Source organism: Melanerpes formicivorus, unplaced genomic scaffold (genome assembly GCF_026170545.1).
Source record: "Melanerpes formicivorus ecotype bairdi unplaced genomic scaffold, bMelFor1.0.p_v2 SCAF_26, whole genome shotgun sequence".
Classification (NCBI taxonomy): domain Eukaryota; kingdom Metazoa; phylum Chordata; class Aves; order Piciformes; family Picidae; genus Melanerpes; species Melanerpes formicivorus.
In genome coordinates, this window is record NW_027142378.1 from 2,288,833 (window position 1) to 2,313,039 (window position 24,207).

The 24,207-nt window shown below is 48.1% G+C and overlaps 2 protein-coding genes across 2 annotated transcripts in view; one reads left to right on the forward strand and one right to left on the reverse strand.

The window, feature by feature from the left end:
- The window catches only part of COL19A1 (collagen type XIX alpha 1 chain), a 226,365-nt gene extending 220,410 nt beyond the window's left edge, over positions 1 to 5,955 (forward strand). Inside the window, exons 50-51 of the mRNA XM_068153439.1 lie at positions 4,379 to 4,456; positions 4,890 to 5,955. Coding sequence (XP_068009540.1) covers positions 4,379 to 4,456; positions 4,890 to 5,026 — 215 coding nt within the window. The 3' untranslated portion in view covers positions 5,027 to 5,955. The remainder of the gene's footprint in view (positions 1 to 4,378; positions 4,457 to 4,889) is intronic.
- An 8,377-nt stretch (positions 5,956 to 14,332) lies between these two features.
- Positions 14,333 to 24,207, reverse strand: part of COL9A1 (collagen type IX alpha 1 chain) — a 66,866-nt gene continuing 56,991 nt past the window's right edge. The window contains exons 34-38 of the mRNA XM_068153441.1: positions 23,639 to 23,785; positions 22,604 to 22,658; positions 20,241 to 20,429; positions 17,325 to 17,402; positions 14,333 to 14,931 (exon numbers count right to left, since the gene is read on the reverse strand). Coding sequence (XP_068009542.1) covers positions 14,747 to 14,931; positions 17,325 to 17,402; positions 20,241 to 20,429; positions 22,604 to 22,658; positions 23,639 to 23,785 — 654 coding nt within the window. The 3' untranslated portion in view covers positions 14,333 to 14,746. The remainder of the gene's footprint in view (positions 14,932 to 17,324; positions 17,403 to 20,240; positions 20,430 to 22,603; positions 22,659 to 23,638; positions 23,786 to 24,207) is intronic.

Here is a 24,207-nt window from a genome sequence, read left to right on the forward strand (position 1 = left end):
AGATGCTCCTCACTGGGTTTCTCACTTGGGTGTAGCCCAACTGCAGGGCTTTGTTGTGTGCATCTGGGCTGGCAGAGTGAAAAGACCTCTTTGTGCCATCCAGCCAGGGAAAAGAAGTAGACACTTCTGGACAGCAATTAAAAGGACCTCTATGAACACCTCCAGAACCTGTTGGTGAACAGACAGCCTGCTAGAGCCAGCCAGCAGGAAAGGCAGGTGTCTGTGTGCCCAAGGAGGTGCTTCACTTAACTTCAGACTTCACAGAGATCCTGCTGGACACCTTAAGTGTGGTGCCAGTTGCCCTGGGAAGTAGTCTAGTATGAGCTGGCTGGATTCTAGCAGAGCCTGCTTCTGCATGGCAAATCACAGGGAGGGGTCAGTCCCAGAAGCAGAAACCATGGCTACTGACTTTTGGAAGTGTAGGCATGGTCTTCAAAAAGCACATTGAAGGAATTGCTGCTAGGATCTTGGGCATAGAATCATTCATTTCCAATCAAGTCACAGAACTCTCAGGGTTGGAAGGGACCTCAAGGATCAGTTGGTTCCAACCTCCCTGCCGTGGGCAGGAACACCTCACACTAGAGCAGGTTGCTCACAGCCACATTCAGCCTGGTCTTAAAAACCTCCAGGGATGAGGCTTCCACCTCCTTCCTGGGCAACCTGTGCCAGTGTCTCACCACCCTCATGGGGAAGAACTTCTTCCTGACATCTAATCCTTTATGGGTTTTTCTCATCAGAGAAAAGAAGATTCCATCATAGCTAAACTTCTCTGTTGCTATTAGTTAAGGAAATGAGTTGGATTTTCTTTCATAGGTCCCCATAAGTTATGGCAGCCTCAAGGAATCAAACATCCCCACTCAGGAAAGCAAAAATACCAATATGATGACTACTTCCTTATCTTTATTGCTAATCTCTGTGGTAAAATTTGAGTTTCCTTTCATATTTATTAATGTGTAAGTTAGGAGCAAGCAGAAACCTTGGCTGACATCAGGAGCCCATTGTAGTGGATGCTGTGCAGCCACAGGTAGCTCTACTGAAATATCTACACTCAAGCATTGCCTCCTCTGGAAGGTTCTTTGCTGTGGAGGGGGAAGTTTAACTTCTCACTTGGGTTTGAAACCCAGCTACTGCCTCTCATCTGACAGAGCTGTATCACACAGAAAGAATTCAGAGCATGCACTGGAGGCTTGCTCTTAGCAGCCTCCCAGATGCTTTGCTGTGGTTTGAGTATTTGCATGTTACAACACAGCAGATGTTCCGGTTTCCTTGTCCCCTGTGGTGGTGATGTGTTTGCCTCATAGTTATATCAACTGATCTTAGGTGTCTCTAGATACTTGACATGCTGGCTTCAGGTGCTGCATTATCCATGCAGATGGAAGAGGTCTCCATGATCCAGGTGGAATGCTTTTTAGAGTAATTTAAGTGAGAGAACTCTACTTACAATCACAGAATTGTCAGGGTTGGAAGGGACATCAAGGATCAGCCAGTTCCAACCCCCCCCACCATGGGCAGGGACACCTCACACTACAGCAGGTTGCTCACAGCTGCCTCCAGCCTGGCCTTCAAAACCTCCAGGGATGAGGCTTCCACCACCTCCCTGGGCAATCTGTGCCAGTGTCTCACCACCCTCATGGGGAACAACTTCTTCCTCACATCCAATTTGAATCCAACCATTTCTAGTTTTGTTCCATCCCCCCTAGTCCTATCACTACCTGATATCCTGAGAAGTCCCTCCCCAGCCTTCTTGTAGCCCCCTTCAGATACTGGAAGGCTACAATTGGGTCTCCTCAGAGCCTTCTCTTCTCCAGACTGAACAACCCCAACTCTCAGTCTGTCCTCATAGCAGAGCAGCTCCAGCCCTCTTCTCATGCTCATGGCCCTTCTCTGGACACCTTCCAGTACCTCCAGATCCTTCCTGTACTAGGGGCTCCAGGACTGCACATAGTGCTCCAGGTGTGGTCTCAGCAGAGCAGAGTAGAGGGGGAGAATCACCTCCCTTGACCTGCTGGCTATGCTGCTCTTGCTGCAGCCCAGGATGTGATTTGCTTTCTGGGCTGCAAGTGCACACTGCTGGCTCATGTTGAGCTTCTTATCACCTGTGAGGAGAAGAAAGCTCATCCTTCCCAGCACATCCCAGTTCATGTTGAGCTTCTCATCACCTGTGAGGAGAAGAAAGCTCATCCTTCTCAGCACATCCCAGTTCATGTTGAGCTTCTCATCACCTGTGAGGAGAAGAAAGCTCATCCTTCCCAGCACATCCTGCTACCAAGTGCTTACCATGCTACCCACACTGGGCACATGTTTACATGCCACAGCTTTGGGGTTGCAGAAATCACCCCAAAACATCTGGAGCTCGAGTGCAAGGCTTTGCTAGAGCAACCCCCTTTGGAATGAAGCAGGTGCCTCTTACTGGAACTGTAACTCTCCCAGTAAAAACCAGACAGCAGCCACATCTGCCTTGACACTAAATAATCATCATAATAAACCCAAATCTGGCCTCTGTGTATGGTGATATTTTTCCTGTGACTGTGCATGAGTTTATCACTTTGAGCTCAGAGGCAGAGGGTGCTATTACCCTCTGGAAGTGCAATCCTGGCACGATATACCTCATTGAATATCCAATCTTTTCCTGCCAGAATTCCACTGACACACTGACACTCTTGCTGATGTGCTTGCACCCTGTTCAATAAAGACCTATTTTGGTTTTAGCCAAGCTATCAGTTTCTGGATTAAACTTGAGTGCCAACAACACAGCTTACCTCCTGCTGCGTACAAACTGCTCCTTTACCACCTGTATTGGAATGCAGCTAGAAATGGTGTACACTACCCTGGGTCAAGCATTTGCACTGGGAGGCTGCTTGTTGTCCAGCTGTGGGGTGTTTTGTTCTTTCCTTCTTTATTGTCTGGAATTCCAATGATGTTTACAGAACCTTTCAGCCTATCTCAGCACCCTTTGCAGTGATGGTGTCTCAGATACCTGCAGTAATGCCTGTGATGGGGATTGTTAACTGTGCTATACCAGACATGTGACTTCTCTCTCTGCCCCCTAACCAAAGAAACACAAACTGAGCTGTCAGTGGCAGCACTGCTTTGTGAAGTGACAGTTGACTCAGGTTGGTAGTGAGAAATGGACTCCAACTACCTGGTGTACATGGAAGAAACACAGAGAGATGCCTACAGGAAATAGGAAATGTAGCAGATGCTGTGGTTTGCACGACTGAGCTTCTCCAACAGCAGCAACTGCCTCTGCATTGCACAGGACTGGCAGAGCAGCCCAGCTTGATGTGGTTCTAAGCACTGCTGTGGTCACTAGAGAGCCAACTCAAGGTTCACAACCAAAGCCAAACACCTTGCTGAGTCTTTGCAGCTTGTCCCTGTGTGTGCCTTCGACAGCTCTGCTTAACTCAGCGACCAGGATGCATGCTTAGTACTAAGTTTGTTTCTCTGTGAGCTTCTAACCTCCTGGTGTCCTTTTTGTCATGACCTGCATGTCACTCTGCATGTTTCTGCCTCACTGTAGTTTCCTTGTTGGGGTGCTGGAGAGAAAAGTTCAGTGATGCTCTGTTTTGAAGCCCAGAGTGGTTGCAACAGATCATGTGAGGAAAGGCTGAGAGCCCTGGGGCTGCTTAGCCTGGAGAAGAGAAGGCTGAGAGGAGACCTCATTAATGTCTATAAATATCTGGAGGGTGGGTGTCAAGAAGAAGGGGACAGGCTCTTTTCAGGGGTGCCCTGTGATAGGACAAGGGGTGATGGATACAAACTGGCACACAGGAAGCTCCACCTCAACATGAGGAAAAACTTTGCTGTGAGGCTGCTGGAGCCTGGAGCAGGCCGCCCAGAGAGGCTGTGGAGTCTCCTTCTCTGGAGACTTTCAAGACCCATCTGGATGTGTTCCTGTGTGGCCTGCTCTAGCTGATGCTGCTTTGGCAGGGGGATTGGACTGGATCTTCAGAGGTCCTTCCAACCCCTCCCTTTCTATGCTTCTATGCTCATAGACTTTCCACCATGACCTTGTGTTTGCTGGAAAGTGTGACCCCTCCACAGACCATTCCTACTGCCTTGTGTCTCTCCTAACAACCCTGAACCCACAGCACTTCCAGTAGCATCTTTCTAGATTGTCGCCCAGAGTCCCAGTGTTGCCATAGGCCACAGACCAACCTTTGCCATCCCCCTGCCAGAGCTCACTAATCTTCATGAGACATCAGGTGGAGTGTCAGGAGGATGGGGCCAGGCGCTTTGCAATGGTGCCCAGTGACAGGACAAGAAAAGGAAAAGAAGTGAGCATGTGTCTTGAGAACTTCCTGTCAGGAAGCTGTGGGGAAGGTCCCTGGATACAGTTAAGAGGACACTCTTATTCTGATGTCTTTCTTCTGTGTAGGTTATAGAGGACAGAAAGGGGAAAGAGGCGAGCCTGGAATCGGACTGCCCGGTAACCCTGGACTGCCCGGCCCTGCAGGTACAAGTGCCCAGCTTTATTTCTGCTCATTACTGATCAGCATAACCAGGCCTTGGTTCATCCTTTTTCACCCTGCTTTTGCTCCTGTGCTTCCCCTCCTGAGCCTGGCTGGGGAGCCAGCTCAGCCCCACCTGACTTCTCACAGGTGAGCTGGCAGCTGTGATTGGATGTTAGGAACAAGTTCTGCACCATGAGGGTGGTGGAACACTGCAACAGGTTGCCCAGGGAGGTGGTTGAGACTCCTTCCCTGGAGATAATTCAGAGTGAGGCTCAACGAGGCCCTGGGCAACCTGATCTAGTGGAGGATGCCCCTTGCTGACTGCGGGGAGGTCAGACTGGATGACCTTGGGGGGGTCCCTTCCGGCCTGGACTATTCTATGATTCTCTGAAACATGGGGCAAGGACTCTGCTAATTCTAACTTTGTTTTGCCAGCTACTGGCCTGCCAGGCCCACCAGGGACACCAGGCTCACCCGGAGCACAGGGGCCACCAGGAGCCAGCGGGAGGTGCAACCCAGCTGATTGTTATTACCACACATCACAGACTCGGGCACACAGCAGCGGGAAATAAAAGCCCTCTCCCTTAGACACTTGGGTTCACAGTCACCTCTCACTTCTCTCAGTCAGTTCATTTAACCTTTGAAGTATTTGGTGCATTTTGGGTTGGTTTGGGGGTTTTTGGTTGTTGTTTTGGGTTGTTGGGGTTTTTTTTCCCTCAACACTGCATGGTAAATATTTAATTTCTAAGGCCCCAAAGGGAGCCTTTTTGTTTTTCCCTCTGTTCCTTGCAGTGTGGGAACGATGAAATGATGCCACCTTGTTTTCCAGAGTGCATTCCATGTGTTAGGTTCCTCATATTTATTTTGCTTAGAGGAGAAAATAGGCCCAAAGGGGTTTCAGAAAGCTTCTTTCTTCAAACAAGCAAACAAACTGGTTGGAACAGCAGACAGTGTCTATGCCTCCCCCTGTCAGCTGGCTTGGGGTTTCTTTTTCCTGCCTGGTGGTGATGTTTAAATGGAGAAAATGGCTTGCTGAAGTTTTGAAACCTTACCTGTTGATGGAGAATGCAGGACCTGAGCTGGAGCATTGAGATGGTCACATCCCTCGGGAAGGCTCCAGCACACCCTCTGAACTGGGTCTGTGTCGTGCACCGCAAAGCGGCCAGTGCTTCAGTCACCTTGCAGATGTTGAAGAAGGAGATGAAGAGTTTAGGATGTCTCTCATCCTGTCCAGCATTTAGCTTCAGACTGACTGGAAACTTGCCAGGTGTAGCCCCAAGAAGCATCTCCACTGACTGGATGTTGTCCCAACCAAGGGCTTGTACATTTGTTTAGCCATGGTTATGTCTACTGCAGACACTGAACTGCTAGGGGCTGGCATTCATGTTCCCAGCTGAGACTGGGATGGTTTCTCTGGGGTTGATATTCCCAACTCAGACTGGAATGTCTTCTCTGGGGTTCATGTTCCCAACTCAGACTGCCATGGCTTCTCTGGTGTTCATGTTCCCAACTCAGACTCTCATGACTTCTCTGGTGTTCATGTTCCCAACTCAGACTGCCATGTCTTGTCTGGTGTTCATGTTCCCTACTCAGACTGCCATGGCTTCTCTGGTGTTCATGTTCCCTACTCAGACTGCCATGGCTAATCTGGTGTTCATGTTCCCTACTCAGACTGCCATGGCTAATCTGGTGTTCATGTTCCCTACTCAGACTGCCATGGCTTCTCTGGTGTTCATGTTCCCTACTCAGACTGCCATGGCTTCTCTGGCGTTCATGTTCCCTACTCAGACTGCCATGGCTTCTCTGGTGTTCATGTTCCCAACTCAAACTCTCATGGCTTCTCTGGTGTTCATGCTCCCTACTCAGACTGCCATGGCTTCTCTGGTGTTCATGTTCCCTACTCAGACTGCCATGGCTTCTCTGGTGTTCATGTTCCCAACTCAGACTGCCATGGCTTCTCTGGTGTTCATGTTCCCTACTCAGACTGCCATGGCTTCTCTGGTGTTCATGTTCCCTACTCAGACTGCCATGGCTTCTCTGGTGTTCATGTTCCCTACTCAGACTGCCATGGCTAATCTGGTGTTCATGTTCCCTACTCAGACTGCCATGGCTAATCTGGTGTTCATGTTCCCTACTCAGACTGCCATGGCTTCTCTGGTGTTCATGTTCCCTACTCAGACTGCCATGGCTTCTCTGGCGTTCATGTTCCCTACTCAGACTGCCATGGCTTCTCTGGTGTTCATGTTCCCTACTCAGACTGCCATGTCTTGTCTGGGGTTGATGTTCCCAACTGAGACTGGCACATCTTCTAACCCTTACATGGACTTGGTAAGTGTAGTATCATTGCCTGTAATCAAGCTACTCTGCCATTATGCCTGCTTACAGCAGAGATGATCCCCTGCTGTAGAGCAGAGAGTGATGGGCACGCAGTGAGTCAAAGAAGAAACTTCTCAAGCCTCTAACCTTGCTGCTGCCATGGTTTTCCTCTTCCTCCTGCAACAGCCATGTGCCAAAATAAGCTTGAGAACAAGGTAGGAGCAGCTGAATGCAAACCTCACAGGTCCTAATAACTGGTTGCAAAAAAAGAATTACATGAGTTCAAGAGAAATTTATGGGGGGAAAAAGGCAACCCCCTCTGTGGAAAGGTGGACCAGAGAGAACAACTGCAGGCATTCAGGGTATCCTACAAGACCAGACATCATCAGTGAAGGACAAAACAGGACAAAGTGTAAGGCCTACAGAACTCAAAGAGTTGAGCAAGAGAAGAGATGGAGAAAATCAACCATGCAGAGGCTGGTTCTGAAAAAGAGGGAGGAGGCTTGGCCAAAGCGTCACTCCTGGTTATTAGGAGCCCATGCTCCTAGATCAACCCATCAGAATTGGCTGCAGTGCAATAGCAAGTGAAGGTGCTACTGAGACAAGATTGGGCAGCTACAACCCATACCCTCAGAATGAAGCCATAGCACAAAAGCAGTGGTGAGGGCTTTTGCCCCACCATTGGGAAGCCAACCATTGTCTCCCACCAGGGAAGTGGTGACTTCACTCTTGAGCCACTCTCAGAGAAGCATTCCCACGTTGGAAGTGGTGGGTCCTAGAGAAGCTCTTGTGAGACACAAATCTGGCCAGCTTCAGAGTTTTGCTTGAAAACAGCAAGGAATGACTGGTGGGACACTGGTGCCAACACGTGGGCATTTGTTCTGCATGGAGCTCCTACCACTGGCACGAGAGGAGTGCAAAAGGCCATAGAGTTAAGCCAGGGAGAGGCAGAGGCAAGCCTTCAGACATGCTCTGAGAGGGCAATCATACCCACTTGACACCTGGGTCAGCAGATGAGTGGAGAAGATGCTTGGCACCACAAAGATGTGTGAGGAAATGGAGAGTAACCACCTGAGACAGGAGAGGGCAGCAGCGAGGAGGACAGCAGAAAAACCATGGCACACCATGAAACCATCTCCTGAGGGCAGTCTGTGAGCTGTACAACACCCAGCAGCTGGGAACTTCTTGGGAGGGGGACAGGGTTCTTTGTTCCTGGTGTGCATAGGGATGGAGAAACCAAAGCCTACAGGGAAAGACAATGCGTCACACCTCCTCTTCTGCTCACCTTCCACTGTCCCTCAGGAGGCAAGGACTGCCCCTTCTGTGAGCCAGCAAGTCCTCCTCTTTGTGGCCAGTGGGCACCCATCTCACTGTGGTGGTGCTGAAGGTGCATTTGGAACTCGTGGGTCCTGCCTGTGCTTGGCTCAAAATGGGCTGCTCCAATTCCAGACCTCTTGTGCCTGTGGAGCAACTCTCGGCCTGCTGAGTGGCTCTGACCACCTTCCAGGTCTGCTCCCCAGAGCGCCATGGCTGTGCCAGCACTAGGAGGTGGTGAGGCAGCTTGAAACGGAGCCATTGTCTGTCATGAGGTCCTGCTGCTGTCCACAGGGCTGCCAGCCCAGCAGGTAAAGCCTTGCACCCATGGACACATCAATGAACAGACACCAGCAGAAGAACAAGCCCCACACACTGGTTTCCACTCAGCCCAAGGAGCTGCTGCTCAGGCATCTCACATCAACATCAATGGGTTCTGGGTTTGGTTGTATTATTATTATTATTATTATTATTATTATTATTATTATTATTATTATTTCATTGTTTTCTTTGTACTTCTTCAGTAATTCCAAGATCTGTACTAAGATCTGAACTATTTTTTTACCTCCTAAGTTAATTTGAAGCTTCGTTGTCCCCGATGCTGCCAAGGAGGGATGCTGCCTTGGGAAGGGTGTCCGTGGGACTGAGAGGCTTCCCAGCAGCTCCCCCTACCCTGGAAGGCTGTACATAGACAGGCTCTTGCTCCACCTTCGGGGGATGTGTATATGTTGGGGCTCTCAGCCAGCTGCAGCCAAGCATCTGTCCTTTTGCCAGGTGCAGTTGCTGTGTGTTTAATTTACTTGAACTTAGCAGAAAGCAGAACTCTTTTTATATTGGAAGAAGTTTTATTTTTTCATCTGTTGTTTCCTACTGATGCTTTCAGTGTTGTTGTTGTTAGTTGTTGTTGCTGTTGGGTTGTTTGGGTTCTGTTGTTCTTTTCTTTTCATAGGCTCCAATCTAAAGGTCTTGTTTTTAAACTGCATTGGAATGCTTTCAGTTGCTGCGCAGGGAACTTGGGTGATGATCATTTTGCATTGCTCTGTGGGGTTTCCCTTAGCTGGAGGGCTGGAGCACCTCTCCTGGGAGGAGAAAGTTCTTCCCAGGAAGAGTAATTGGCCATTGGAATGTGCTGCCCTGGGAGGTGGTGGAGTCCCCATCCCTGGAGGTGTTCAAAAAAGGATTGCATGTGGCACTTGGAGCCATGGTTTAGTTGTCAGGAGGTGTTAGGTATTAGGTAATAGGTTGGACTTGATGATCTCTGAGGTCTTTTCCAACCTGGTTGATTCTATGATTCTATGACATGCTGAGAGTGTGGAAGCCTTCCCCCTGGAAGCTTTTAAGGCCAGGCTGCATGTGGCTCTGGGCAACCTGATCTTGTGGAAAGTGTCCCTGGCCAAGGGGAATCCTTTCCAACCTGGCATTCTGTGACTCTGTGAAGTTTGCCTCTAGGAGAGCAGGAAGCCTACTCTAGGGGAACATCCATCCTGCACTCCAGCAGCAGTGCAGCCTAATAATGGTTCCAAACCCAGGAATTTTGTCTTTAAGCTGGGTTTGGTTCCAATGCTGAAAGAGCGCTGTGGTAGGGAGAGAGGACTGCTTGCATCCTCCTCCCTTCCTTTGTGGTTCATGGTTGTGGATGACGATGGATGTTAGGTAGTGCACAAGATGTTGTCAAAGAAGTGGTTGGTTTTGTGGTTTGTTTGTTTTTTCCAGCTAATGGCTAATGACACAAAACTCTTTTGGCACCACTTCTTTTTCACAGGAGTAAAACCCTAGGCGTCATGGCTTTGGGTTTGTTTTTTTTTTCCCCTTGGTTGTTTCGGGTTTTTTTTGTGATATTTATGTAGAAGTTTGGATATTAGGAAAATTTCTTTGCTGCAGGAGTGGTCAGGGATTGGAACAGGCTGCCCAGGGAGGTGGTGGAATTCCCATCCCTGGAGCTGATCAACAAACCTGTGGCCTTGGCACTTTGGGACATGGTTTAGTGGCCATGGTGGTGTTGAGTAGAAGGTTGGACTCGATGATCTTAGAAGGCTTTTCTAACCTCAATGATTCAATGGTTCCAAAACCCATTGGCTAAAGCCCAGTTTCTCCAAGTCCCCTGTGGAAAGGCAGCCCCTAAGGTCACCTTCCCAAGCCAGGACAAGCACTGCTCTCATGGGACTTGTTAGAGCAGGAGAAGTATCTCAGGAATCACAACAGCGTTGGATTAGATGTTTGTTTGTCCAGTGTTTGTTAGATTCTGGATGGACAAACTCACAGAAAGAGGCAGAGCAGGCAGAAGAGCAGATCCTGCTGTCAGGCATCATTTCTGTCCTGCTCTCAGCCTTGAAGAGAGAACGCTTAGGGGAGACCTTGTTGCCATGGACCAGTCCATAAAGGTGGCTACCAGCAGGATGGACACTCCCTTCTTACAAGGACAAGACAAGGGGTGATGGGGACAAGGTACTACTGTGGAGATTCCCATTGGACTCCAGAGGAAACTATTTCCTCATGAGAGCAGTCAGAGATTGGAATCATCTCCCAAGGGAAGTGATGGATACCCCTACACTGGACAGCTTGCCAGGGTGCTGGGCCAGCTCGTTTCAACTCCACTATCATCTGGAAAGGTTGGATCAGATGATCTTTGGAGTCCTTTCCAACCTGGCATTCTGTGATTCTTTGCCACCTGTGGTGTCCACAGCTGGATTGTACTGGCTGGATGTTCAACCCCATCACTGGAAGTATTTAGAAAGAGCCTGGGTGAGGCACCTGGAGCCGTGGTTTAGTTGATTAGATGGTGTGGGGTGATAGGTTGGACTTGATGATCTTGAAGGTCTTTTCCAACCTGGTTAATTGTGTATTCTGTATCTCCATACTCAGAGGTGGGTGTAGACAAGTTTAAATGGTGACCTTGCCTTGGTTAGTGTTTCAATGGAATACCCAAGCCTCATCCAACCTTAAGGAAATGCAGGTTCCCTGCATTCTTTGCTGACAAATGTTGCAGATCCTAGGCCAAAAGCAGTTTGTAGATCAGAAGAATGAGGTCTGCAAGTCCTCTAGCAGTTTTATCTCCAAGCCTGCTGTTCTACAAACACAAAAGCATTTCATTAGTCACTGAAGGCTCAATGGCAGCATGTTCTGTCTCCCTTCAATGTGCCTGAAGGATTTTCAGGGTCATCCCTTCTTATTTTCTTTCCTTTCTGAGTGATGTGAAGCTGTCACTAAGTCAATCACAGGACGTGCTGGCTGCTTGCTGATTTCTTTCATTATATTTTTGATTTGCAGTGTTTAAGGTTCAGTTCAATTGCAATGTATTAAGTGGATGGAAAATGGCTTTTTCTTTCATTATTATGTGGCCATTTCCATGTGAAATGGGATTCCAGATCGAAATGGAAAACATTTCACACCCTTTCTGTATGAGGCTCTGTCAGATGAGAGAGGATGCCACTGGGAGAGAGAGAAAGGAGAGGCACAAAGCCACCACAGCAAGCCCCAGGGTGGATTTGGTCCTGGGGCTGCCAGCCTGGGCTGGCTGAATTCACACTAGCATGAGGCTCATGCTTCCTGCAGGGTGCTGAAACTTAGGGCTGTAAAGTCTGGAGGACAAAAAAGTGGTGACAAACCTTGGTGAGACACTGGAACAGGTTGCCCAGGGAGGCTGTGGATGCCTCCTCCCTAGAGGTGTTCAAGGCCAGGTTGGGTGAGGCCTTGAGCAAGCTGGGCTGGTGGGAAGTGTCCCTGCCCATGGCAGGGGGTGTGGAACCAGATGATGTTTAGGGTCCCTTCCAACCCAAGCCATTCAGTGAGCCTATGAACTGCTCAGCATTCTCAGGACAGTTGTGTTCAAAATATTTCTTTCAGTTCCTGCCTATGCAATTAACCTTCCAGACCTGGCAGTGGTGACTGAAGATCCTGGTGGGTAAAAGCCATTGTTTCAATATTTTTTTTTCACTGCTCTTTTTGTTCCTAGCCAATCTCAGAGCATTTTGTGATGCTGAACCAGAAGGTGATGAGAACAAGATTTACTGGGGGGAATTGAGAGGAGCATCTGGTTGGGATGGGTGGCAGTCAGTGGCTTCTGAAACCTCTCAGACTCTTTGCTTTGTGCCTTCTAGATTGATTTAAACTACCACTACTTTTGTTTCTGTGTCAGCAAAGCTGATAGAACAAAGCTGATCCACCTTTGAAAGTCACAAGCCTGGCCTTATGTTCCAGCTCTTTATTTCATTTATGTTCTAAATCACCTTTATTTACTTTAAGTTCCAAATCCTTGTTTTCTTTATGTTCTAAATCATCTTTATTCCCTTTATATTCTAAAGCATCTTTACTTATTTTATTTACTTAAGTTCCAAATCTTTATGTCCTTTTTGCTCCAAACCTTTATTTCCTTTATGCTCTAAATCATCTTTATTTACTTTAAATTCCACATCTTTCCTTCCTTTATGTTCCAAATCTTGGTGTTCTGAATCTTCATTTTCCTTATTTACTTCATTTCCTTGAAGTTCCAAATCTTTAGGTCCTTTAAGTTCCAAATCCTTCTGTCTTTTGTGTTCCAAATCTTTATTTCCTTTATTCCCCTTAGGTTCCAAATCTTCATTTCCTTTATGTTCCAAATCTTCATTTCCTTGGTGTTCTAAATCTCTATTTGCTTTATTTCCTTTAAGTTCCAAATGTTCATTTCCTTTATGTTCCAAATCTTCATTTACTTGGTGTTCTAAATCTCTATTTGCTTTAATTCCTTTATTTCCTTTAAGTTCCAAATCTTTCTTTCCTTTATGTTCCAGATCTTTATTTACTTTCTTTCCTTTATGTTCCAGATCTTTATTATTGACTAAGAATTCAGCTCCTGCTCTTTCTCTCTGTTATTTTTGCCGCAGGATTTACCATTCTTCAGGTCAATTTTCCCCCACCCCGCCTCTCACACAAGATTTGGGATGGATGAAACGCTTTGGGTAACACCATGGCCCATGATGACTTCACAGGGGCCTGGGGGGGTTGATCCTTCAGCTCTGTGTTTTAAGTTAAAACTCACAGGCCAGCTTGAAGGCAGAAAATCTGCCACAGGCTGAAGCTCTCCACTTCTATAGCTGCTGCATTGAACTGCTCCTCAGTGCTGAATTTCTTTGATTGTAAGAATCCTGATTTAGTTTTTCCAGCTGAATGGTTTTTTTCCCCCTCCTCCCTGAGTTTCTTTCCACTGTGGCAATTTTATGCCTTTCTTCTTGCTGTGGTTCCAGACTCCATTTTTTAAAGCACTTCACATTTGTATGTAAATGTTGAGGTTGGATTGGGGTTTATTTGGGAGGGTTTTTTTGTTGTTGTTGGTTCTTTGGATTCATTATATTTATGCTTTTAAATATGGGAAATGATCTTTTCACTCTGTTATCAGATTGGTTGTTGGGGGGGTGGGGTTTTATTCCTTTTTAAAACAGTTTTACACACTTTATAGTCAAAATAAAAGGTTGCTGGTGAAACTACACTCTGGCATTATCACTTCTGTGTGGTTTGTTGTGCTGAGTAAGGGTTTTTGAAGACCACTGTCTCACTGTGGTGACAGGATGAGGGGCAAAGGCTTGAGGAGGGGAGATTTAGACTGGAGATTAGGAAGAAATTCTTTCCAGTGAGGGTGGTGAGACACTGGCACAGGTTGCCCAGGGAGGTTGGGGATGCCTCTTCCCTGGAGGTGTTCAAGGCCAGGCTGGATGAGGTCTTGAGCAACCTGGGCTGGTGGGAGGTGTCCCTGCCTGTGGCAGAGTGGTTGGAACTAGATGGCCATGAAAGTCCCTTCCAACCCAAACCATTCCATGAATCTATGAGTCTATGACTATGCCCTAAATCAGTACAAACTTCTACAGCTTTATGTGTGAAGAGGTTCATCACTTTTTGTGCAGGTGGCTGGAGCTCTTTCTTAAGAATTAAATCCTTCACATTCATCTGTTCTTTAAGGCTGTCCAGGGAGGTGTTTGAATACCCCTGGAGGTATTTCAAAGAGGCAGATATGTGGTACTGAGGGCCATGGTTTAGCACCAGCCTTGGTAGAGTTAGAGAGTGATTGGACTGCATGATCTGAAAGGTCTTTTCCACCTGTACCAGTTCAAGGAGATCCTCCTGCTCACATCTTCTTAGAGACTTCAGCATAAAACATTCAGCCATTAGAATGTGCTGCCCAGGGAGGTGGTTGAGTGCCAGCCCTGGAGGTGTTTAAAGATCATTTGGATGTGGTGCATGGGGATACAGTTTAGGGGCGAACCTTGTAGATAAATAAGTAAATAAACAGTTCCTTTATTTTAGTGGCTAGCTACAGACACCTTATTTCACTGTACATCACACAGAGGAAGGAAGTGGGAGGGGGGGAAGGAGAAATCACAGAAACCCTTTATTAAAAAACAAAACAAAACAACAACAAAACAAAGCAAAAGAAAACAAAACCAAAGAAAGAAGTGCCTTTTCCCCCCCACCCTCACAAAGGCAGAAAGAGCCAGAAGGCATCACCTGTGTATTTCTGTCAGCACCAGTGTCCCAGCCTGAGCTGCTAAGCACAGCTCCAGAGAGATTGTGTTAAAGATGCCTCACAGAACCCTTGGGTGAAAGGCTTCTCCTTGCCTGTATTTCTCCTTCATTCCTCGTTGTTTCTCCACTCTCTGTTCAGGAGGTAAATTCCTGGCACCTGATTTGCCTGCTCATGGCCCTTTCATGTTCTTACCAGCTCTCTGTCCAGCCTGCACTCTGCAAGATGAGGGCTCACAGTAGCCAGGAGGGCCGGGAGGGCCAGGAGGGCCAGGAACTCCAGGCTGGCCAGCGATCCCAGGCAGCCCTCGGTCCCCGTCATGGCCATCACTGCCATAGCTGGCATGGCCTGGGTCACCTGCAAAAGTGCATGAAGGGAGGGCTGAAAATTGGCAACATGTGGCTTGGGTAGTGCACAAGTAGCTTGGTGAACATCCTGAGCTGGCAGCATCCAGCTGAGCTGGGCTGCATCCTGAGCAGGGAGAACAGCAGCACAGGGAGGGGATTTTGCCCCTCTGCTCTGCTCGGACCCCACCTGCAGCACTGCCTCCAGTTCTGGTGTACCCAGCACAAGAAGGGCATGGAGCTGCTGGAGCAGGTCCAGAGGAGACCATGAAGATGTTTGGAGGGCTGGAGAATCTCCCCTATAGGACCGGCTGAGAGAGTTGGGACTGTTCAGACTGGAGAAGAGAAGGCTCTGGGGAGACCTTAGAGCAGCCTTCCAGTACCTGAAGGGAGCTACAAGAAAGCTGCAGAGGGAGTGTTTACAAGGGTTTGGAATAATTGGACAAGAGGGGTTGGATTGAAGCTTGAGGAGGGGAGATTTAGACAGGAGATTAGGAAGGAATTCTTGACAGTGAGAGTGGTGAGACACTGGAACAGGTTGCCTAGGGAGACAGTGGATGCTCCCTCCCTGGAGGTGTTCAAGACCAGGTTGGATGAGGCCTTGAGCAACCTGGGCTGGTGGGAGGTGTCCCTGCCCATGCCAGGGGGTTGGAACTAGATGATCTTTAAGGTCCTTTCCAACCCAAACCCTTCCATGAGTCTGTGACACAGAAGCTGTCTGAAGATGGCTTCTTACTGCTCTCAGTGGATTCCCCAGAGAGGTGCCTACTCCCAGGGACACTTTTCCACTGGTAGACAACCAGGCTGTGCTGACAACTCTACAGCACTGAAATTCCAGTCCCAGTATCCAGGTACAGACAGAGGGGACATGTCTGCTGCTATAAAAAGCTATGCAGATGGCAGCACTGCAGCCAAGCCTTGCTGGGGATCAGTCTGATAGTGTAGATGCTCCTCACTGGTTCAGAGCTACATCAGCACTCTGGAAAGAGGCATCTCAACAGCTTCTTTTTGTTCTCCACTTAGAGGTGTTGGGGAAACAGATGGATAGAGTGGAATTGCTGAGCACTCATATCTTTTTGCTTCTAAATCTTCACCACAGAGAAGAAATGCAGGGATTTTAGTAAGCCTCTTCCCATGATCAGTGGCTAAAGAAGACAGCTCTGAGGCATTGGTATACTCTAAACTGAATTTCTATTCATTTTTGCAAAGAGAGCAAATTGTGGTGGTTTCTGCCTCTATTAAGACACAGAAACATGCTGCAGAGAGAAAATGATGAGGGAGGGAAAAAGTCCAACCCAGGTTTCTTTTCATTCCCTGGCCACTAGATGCCAGTTGTGCTGCATTTAGCTCAGCAGGAATCTGGCCTGGACACCTCTCAGCAGCACTGCAATTAATGAGCACCAGAATATAAAATAAAGGAGAATTGTATTTGGAATGTCCTAAATTATGAATGGATGTTTTAGAGACTCCTGTGGCTGCCACTGAGATAATCTGGGGGTCGTGGCCTTTTTATGTTTATATATTTAGAGAGAGAGATGGAGAGAGAGAGGTGGAAAGAGGGGGAGAGAGAGAGAGGTGGAAAGAGGGGGAGAGAGAGAGAGGTGGAAAGAGGGGGAGAGAGAGAGAGGTGGAAAGAGGGGGAGAGAGAGAGAGGTGGAAAGAGGGGGAGAGAGAGAGGCGGAAAGAGGGAGAGAGAGAGAGATGGAAAGAGGGAGAGAGAGAGAGATGGAAGGAGGGAGAGAGAGAGAGATGGAAAGAGAGCTGGGGAGAGATGGAGAGATGTTAGAGAGAGAGAGAGAGAGAGAAATACAGATAGAGAGATAGAGATACAGAGAGATATAGAGTTAAAATAATAAAGTGGGAAAGGACTGAAGCTTGAGGAGGGCAGATTTAGACTGGAGATGAGGAAGAAAATCTTTCCAGTGAGGGTGGGGAGACACTGAAACAGGTTGCCCAGGGAGATTGTGGGTGCTCCCTCCCTGGAGGTGTTCAAGGCCAGGTTGGATGAGGCTTCGAGCAAGCTGGTCTGGAAGACGGTGTCCCTGCCCATGGCAGGGGGTTGGAACTAGATGATCTTTAAGGTCCCTTGCAACCCAAACCATTCTATGAAGTTTGTTTCTCTGTGTGATTGCCTTTTGGGTTGGTTTGGTGTTTGTTTGGGGTTTTTTCATGCTCTCTATGCATTTTTCCTAGCCTCCCTACACTGAGGCAGTATCTCTTTAGTAAAAGAGCCTTTCATTCTGATTTGTGACCATAGCACTACCTATGAAGTGAAAAAATTATTAACTATTTGGAAGTATATTGCTTAATGGAGACCTTTTTACCTTTTCAAGGCAGCTTAAAGATCAGTTTTAAATACATTTTTCCTGCATCACTTCATCTTTATCCTCACCCTCTTATATTTACCTGGAAGACCTCTTGGTCCAGGGTGACCTTTCAGTCCTCTGCCTGGAAATCCTCTTTCTCCTCTTTCTCCTGGTTCACCTAAGGCAAAGTCAAGAAACATTAATTCAGCCAGCCTGGAGCGTTACTTGCAGTAAGTTCCTTTTCAGAGGGTCAATAGGCAGAGAATTCAGGTGGCTTTGTATATTTCCAGTATCCTTGCACACGTCTTTGTCAGATGTTTGGACTTGTTTGGGGGTTTTCCCTCCATTCAAGATGTACTCAGGAGAAGACAAGTTGGAGGGAGCAAGACCTGGAGGTAGTCAGTAAGTACCACATGAAATATGCCACAGCCTCACTCCCAGCACTACCCAGCCACTTTTAGAGGACAGGCTGAGGTTCCTGGCCAAGGGCTTTTGCACAACCATGTGAACTCAGCTAGGAATGAATAAATCCTCAAGTGCTGGTCCCTGAGACAGCAAGAGGCTGAGAGACCTGGGACTGTTTAGCCTGGAGAAGAAGAGACTGAGGGGAGAGCTGCTCAGTGCTGATCAATATCTAAAGGACGAGTGTCAGGAGGATGAAGCCAGACTCATCTCAGTGGTGTCCAGGGACAGGACAAGGGGACACAAACTGGAACACATAAACATATAGCAAAAATTCTACACTTAGACAGTGCTGGAGCCCTGGAGCAGGCTGCCCAGGGAGGTGGTGGAGTCTCCTTCTCTGGAGGCATTCCAAACCCACCTGGACATGCTCCTGTGTGGTTTACTCTGGGTGATCCTGCTCTAGCAGGGAGGTTGAGCTCAATCTCTAGAGGTCCCTTTCAACCCTTACCATCCTGGGATTCTGTGATTCCCTTTTACCATAAGCCCTAGGAGTCTTTTTTCCTCTCACTGATCTCAGACAACTCCCCAAATGGATGAAGAAAGTCAGTTCATCTCTGTGAAACTCTGGTAAGTCCCAGAATTCAGACTGAAGCACTGAGGTTTTATCAGGTTGCCTGCCTTGCCCCCTCTCTCCATGATAGCACAGGAGAGCATTCACCATTTCTCTGGTATCTGCAATTGGATTGCAAGGTTTATTGTGAGGTAACTTGGAATTTGATTACATTTCTGATAGGACACAAAACGTCTTCCTTGCTTGCTTGCTGGTTTTCTCTTTCTTAATGTTCTGCAAACTGTTTTTGTTAACATTAACAGAGTGCAGCCTGCTGTGTGCTGGATCAGTTTCAGCATATCCCTTCCCCTTGGCCTCTCCACTCCTCTTCTCTCCAAACTGTTCCCCTTAGCCTCTCCTCTCCAAACCTGTCTTCTCTGAACCTCTCCTCTCTGAACCTCTCCTCTTGGCCTCTCCTCTCCAAACCTCACATCTCTGAACCTCTCTGAATTTCTCCTCTCCTCTCTGAACCTCTCCAAACCCCTCCTCTCCAAACCTCTCTGAATCTCCCCTCTCTGAACCTCTCCCCTTGGCCTCTCCTCTCCAAACCTCACCTCTCTGAACCTCTCCTCTCTGAACCTCTCCCCTTAGCCTCTCCTCTCCAAACCTGTCTTCTCTGAACCTCTCCTCTCTGAACCTCTCCTCTTGGCCTCTCCTCTCCAAACCTCACCTCTCTGAACCTCTCTGAATTTCTCCTCCCCTCTCCGAACCTCTCCAAAACCCTCCTCTCCGAACCTCTCTGAACCTCTCTTCTCTGAACCTCTCCCCTTGGCCTCTCCTCTATGAACCTCTCCTCTCCAAACCTCACCACTCTGAACCTCTCCTCACCTCTCTGAACTTATCATCTCCTCTCTGAACCTCTCCGAACCCTTCCTCTCCAAACCTCTCCTCTCCCCTTCACCCCCCTCCTCTCCTCTCCTCCCCCACCCCTCCCCTCTCTTCCCCTCCCCTCTTCAGTTTCCCAATTTGACTTTCAAATAAAGCTTGAGACAGAAGGATGCACCATTGGGGAAGTGACAAACCAGAGATAACGATTTTTCAACAAAGCCCTCAAGAAAACAGATGGGAATCACTGCTGAAGGGAAACTAAGGCATGCAGAGTGGTCATAGGGCTCTGCAGAAAACTCTTTGGAGGGGTAGAAAAGCTCTCAGCCAGCAGCAACAGAGATGAATTTAGATCAGAAGATATTTTGTGACGTGTATAAAGTAAGTCAATTTTGTCCTTTGCAAAGGATCAACAGATGGTGGCATGTGGTATGAGGATGTTAGATGGCTCAAAGTACTGCACCCAAACAAGAGGCTGCTTGTTCTCAGTCCCTTGTAATGTGAGAAGCTGGATAGCTATAGAGCAGCAGGCTGGAGGTTAGTGAATGGATCTGACTGTTTCTGTTAGCTTTGGGGACCACAAGGCTTGCAGCAGTGAGGTCCACAACTGAACTGAGTGGAGGGAAGAGAAAACTCACTGCTGGGACTTTGCAGCTTATAAAAACCACAGACCCCAAAAGTCCATGAAAGGGAGGATTGATGTTAGCTGCTAACTGCTAGTGCAAGGCAGATGCCTGCCCTCTCTCATCATGTGTAAGTGATTTGATGACTTAAAAAAAAGGGGGATTTAGAAATAAATCTTGCAAAGACCAGGCCAAGGTGCTCTTGGAACACTGGGGTGACTGTGGCAACAGATACAGGAAACTGTTCAGGTTCCTAATTCAGGATCTTTTGGGGCTCTGCAATGTGTACAATGTGCAGGCACAGCTTGGAATCCAGGGGTAAAAGAAAAAAAGTAAAAAAGCCCACCCAAAACCAAAAAGAAATAAACAAAATTAAACAACAGCCAAAAAACCAAACAGCAGGAGAGAAGAAAAAGCCCCAGACAGACAGCAGGAGAGAAGGAAAAGCCCCAGACAGACAACAGGAGTAAATGTCCATAACAACACCAAAAAATCCACCAACACATGAAAGAGGAGCAGCCAACAGCTGGAATCCAGTCACAGAAGTCCTTACCTTTAGGACCTTTACGTCCAATGTCCCCAGGAGGACCTTTCAGGCCAGGCAAGCCCCGGGGTCCAAGCTGTCCTGGGAAGCCGTTTTCACCAGCAGGCCCTGGAGCACCTGGTGGCCCTGGTCGGCCAGGAAGACCTGGAGCACCAAATTCTGGCCTCCTAAGACTGGCTGCCAGCTGAGCTAGTTGTTCTGCAACAAACAGGACAGGATCATCATGGAATCACAGAATTAACCAGGTTGGAAAAGACCTCAGAGGTCATCAGGTCCGACCTATTACCTAATACCTAACACCTCCTAACAACTACACCATGGCTCCAAGTGCCACATCCAACCCCCTCTTGAACACCTCCAGGGATGGGGACTCCACCACCTCCCTGGGCAGCACATTCCAATGGCCAATTACTCTTTCTGGGAAGAACTTGCTCCTCACCTCCAGCCTAAACCTCCCCTGGTGCAGCTTGAGACTGTGTCCTCTTGTTCTGGTGCTGCTTGCCTGGGAGAAGAGACCAACCCCCACCTGGCTACAACTTCCCTTCTACTACAGCTCTGTATCCTTCTTATGCTGCATAACTGCTTGTTAAGCCTGGCAAGATCTATCTTTGCAAGCTGGAAAGCATGAGGGCTGTCATCTGTGTTGGCCTGCTAAGTGCAGACCCTTCATTCAGAGCAAAGAAACCCTCGAACTGGTGCTTGTGAGCTCAAATTAGATATGAAAACTGGACACTTCATGCTGATCTTTTCCTAAGGTAAATTAGCAGGAGCTTTGCTCTTCCTCAGGCACAGGATCAGCTTGGAATGGTCTAAGCTAGTTATTCCTTCTTCCTCCTCTGCTGTACCAGCCTCAGAAGAGTCCTCTCCTGCCTTAACATTTCTATTCTAGACTTCAAATCCACGTCCAAAGCTTGCCTTAGAAATAGCTTTCTCTGGATACCCTTTTGGGTAGGATCCAAAATAAACAGGATCTACATAGCCAGCAGGTATTTGAAAGGGATAACTGTCTGCAGGCAAAGCCTTCTGAGGAGCTGAAGTTGCCTGTTACAGTTACAGCTGTCTGTAAGCTGACAAGGTTCCAAAGACCCACTTGGATCGATTTCTACTTTTTTTTTAAGCTTTATTTGTATTTAAATGTGAGAGCACTGACAGTGGTAGGAGCTCCCAAGAGGGATGCAATAAAGACAGTCTCTGTTTCCCCCATGGCCTTCTCTTCCCTGCTAATTCTGATTGAGAAGGAATCCAAGCATCCTATCTGATGTGCCTATAATCCTCCTCAGGTTGTCTGTCTCTTGCAAGAGATCACTTTAAAAGGCTTTTTTTTTTTCCCTTTCATCCTGCTTACAGAAGGGTGTTGGGCAGTATCATCAACAGTGAGCACTGCTGAGGCTGTTCAGATTAGGTCATGAGCAGCCATTTCCTTCTGCTAAACTCTTGCCATGGCCAAGGCAGAACATCCCAGAGGGCATCCTCAATAGCATGTACTGAAAAGCCTCTTTGGTGCTTAAGGCAGTGTGAATGTATTCATCTGTTTATTTAACTCAGTAAATCCCAGCTCCTACTAATTTACCTTAGGAAAAGATCAGCATGAAGTGTCCAATTTTTATATCTAATTTGAGCTCACAAGCACCAGTTTGAGGGTTTCTTTGCTCTGAATGAAGGGTCTGCACTTAGCAGGCCAACACAGATGACAGCCCTCATGCTTTCCAGCTTGTTCCTCCTTGCAAAGATAGATCTTGCCAGGCTTAACAAGCAATAAAGAAGCACAAGAAGAACACAGAGCTGTTGGAGTTGAGTCCAGAGGAGGCTACAAAGAGGATGCAAGGGCTACAGAACCTCTGCTATGAAGACAGGCTGAGGAAGCTGGGGGTGTTCAGCCTGGAGGAGAAAAGGTTCTGTGGGGACTTCACAGCTACCTTCCAATACTTGAAGGGATCCTACAGGAAGGCTGCAGAGGGACTTTTCATAAGGGTGTCTAGAGACAGGACAAGGGGGAATGGTTTGAAGCTGAGGGAGAGTAGGGTTAGCCTGGAGCTGAGGAAGAAGTTCTTTAGTATGAGGGTGGTGAGACTGCAGCAGGCTGCCCAGGAAGGCTGTGGATACCTCCTCCCTGGGGTGCTGAAAGCCAGGTTGGGTGAGAGCTTGAGCAGCTGAGTCAAGTCGAGAGGTGTCCTTGCCCATGGCATGCAAGGTTGGAGTAGATGACCTCTGAGGTCCCACCCTACCTGAGCCATTCTATGATTCTGCCAGGTTCCCTGCTGAGGCCACACTTTGTTCTAGATAAGAGTGGGAAGAGCCTTGGCTGCCTCCACAGCAGCTGATCCCCTGCTTGAAATGTCCCAGAAACACAAGACACACTTGAGAATATTTACCTTGCATAACTCTCATGCAAACCTGCTTGATGTGCTGATCAGTTGGTTCTTTTCCCTAGGATTAAAAAAAGAAGTGATAGTAGTTAAAATAACCCCAGTTGGGATCAGAGTGCATTTTCTGTGTGTGTCTGATGCAAACAAAAGTTCTGGCCAGTGGTTATGGTTTAGGCTCATCCAACAGCTAAGTACCACACAGCTGCTCCCTTACTCCTCTACCCCAGTGGGATGAGTGGGGAGAGAACTGGAAGTCCCCCACTTCAAGGCAGCCAAGGAACTACTTGGAAAGAGCTCAACACAGGGCCACAAAGATGATGAGAGGACTGCAGCATCTTTATTGCAGGGAGAAGCTGAGAGACCTGAAGAAGAGCAAACCAACAGGGCATCTTCTCAATGCTGATCAATAGCTAAAGGGTAGGAATCAAGAGGATGGGGCTGGGGTGTTTTCAGTGGTGCCCAGTCACAGGACAAGGGGCAAAGGGCACAAACTTCAACACAGGAGGTTTAACTTAAACATAAGGAAAAGCTTCTTTAGTGTGAGGGTGCTGGAGCCCTGGAGCAGGCTGCCCAGAGAGTTTGTGGAGTCTCCTTCTCTGGAGGCTTTCAAAAACCTCCTGGACATGTTCCTGTGCAAGCTGCTCTGGCTGAACCTACCTTAGCAGAAGGCTTGGACTAGAGAGTCTCCAGAGGTCCCTTCCAACCCCTGCTGTTTTGGGATTCTGGACCCTAAGTCTCCCTCTCTGGAGATATTCAAAACCCAACTGGATGTGTTCCTGTGTGACCTCCCCTAGATGATCCTGCTCTGGCAGGGGGGGTGGATTGGATGAGCTTTCCATGTCTCTTCCAGACCCTAGCATTCTGTGATTCTGTGATTTCTCTGATCTACAACCATGTCTGCTGTGAGCTCCAGTGTATTTCAGACTCTGCTGTGGCACCTGGGTGTCACATGCATGCACATCTCCTGATGCAAATGAAAGGAGTCATGTGTGTGGCAGCTAACTGCCCCAAAGATACCAGCTCCATGGAAGCAGTACTTACAGCTGGGCCTTGGCTGCCAGGCAGACCTGGGGCACCCTGTTCACCCTGCAAGCCTCGTGGTCCAGGTGAGCCTCGTGGTCCTTCCATGCCAGGCAGTCCCCGACTTCCCTCAGGCCCACGGGAACCAGGATCTCCAGGGTTACCAACCTGGCAGTGAAAGAGAGGAACTTCAGCCAGGGGGCTACTATGCTCCTGGCTGATAGACTCATCCTGACAGATGCAGATGGTGCCAGGAGCTGCCCAAAATGCAAAGCAATGAATGTTGGGGTGCAGAATTAACAGCTTCCTTTTCAATAAGGCATCAGAGTGGGTGGTTGTGTGGTTGATAAACTGTGCTCCTCACTGAAAGGGGAGAAGAGTTAAAATCAGATTGTCTGTCAGAAGAGGCAGGCTGGCACCCATAGAGACATGCACAAGAACAGTTCTGGGGTTCTGGTCAAGGAGCAGATCTTCTGCACTTGGTTTCTACTTCCACCCTCATGCACATCACTTGCAACTCTTCCTGACATGAAGGGCTCCTCCAGTTACAAAAATGCCAACCCTCTGCCTCTGGCTTTTGTGGAGAGGAC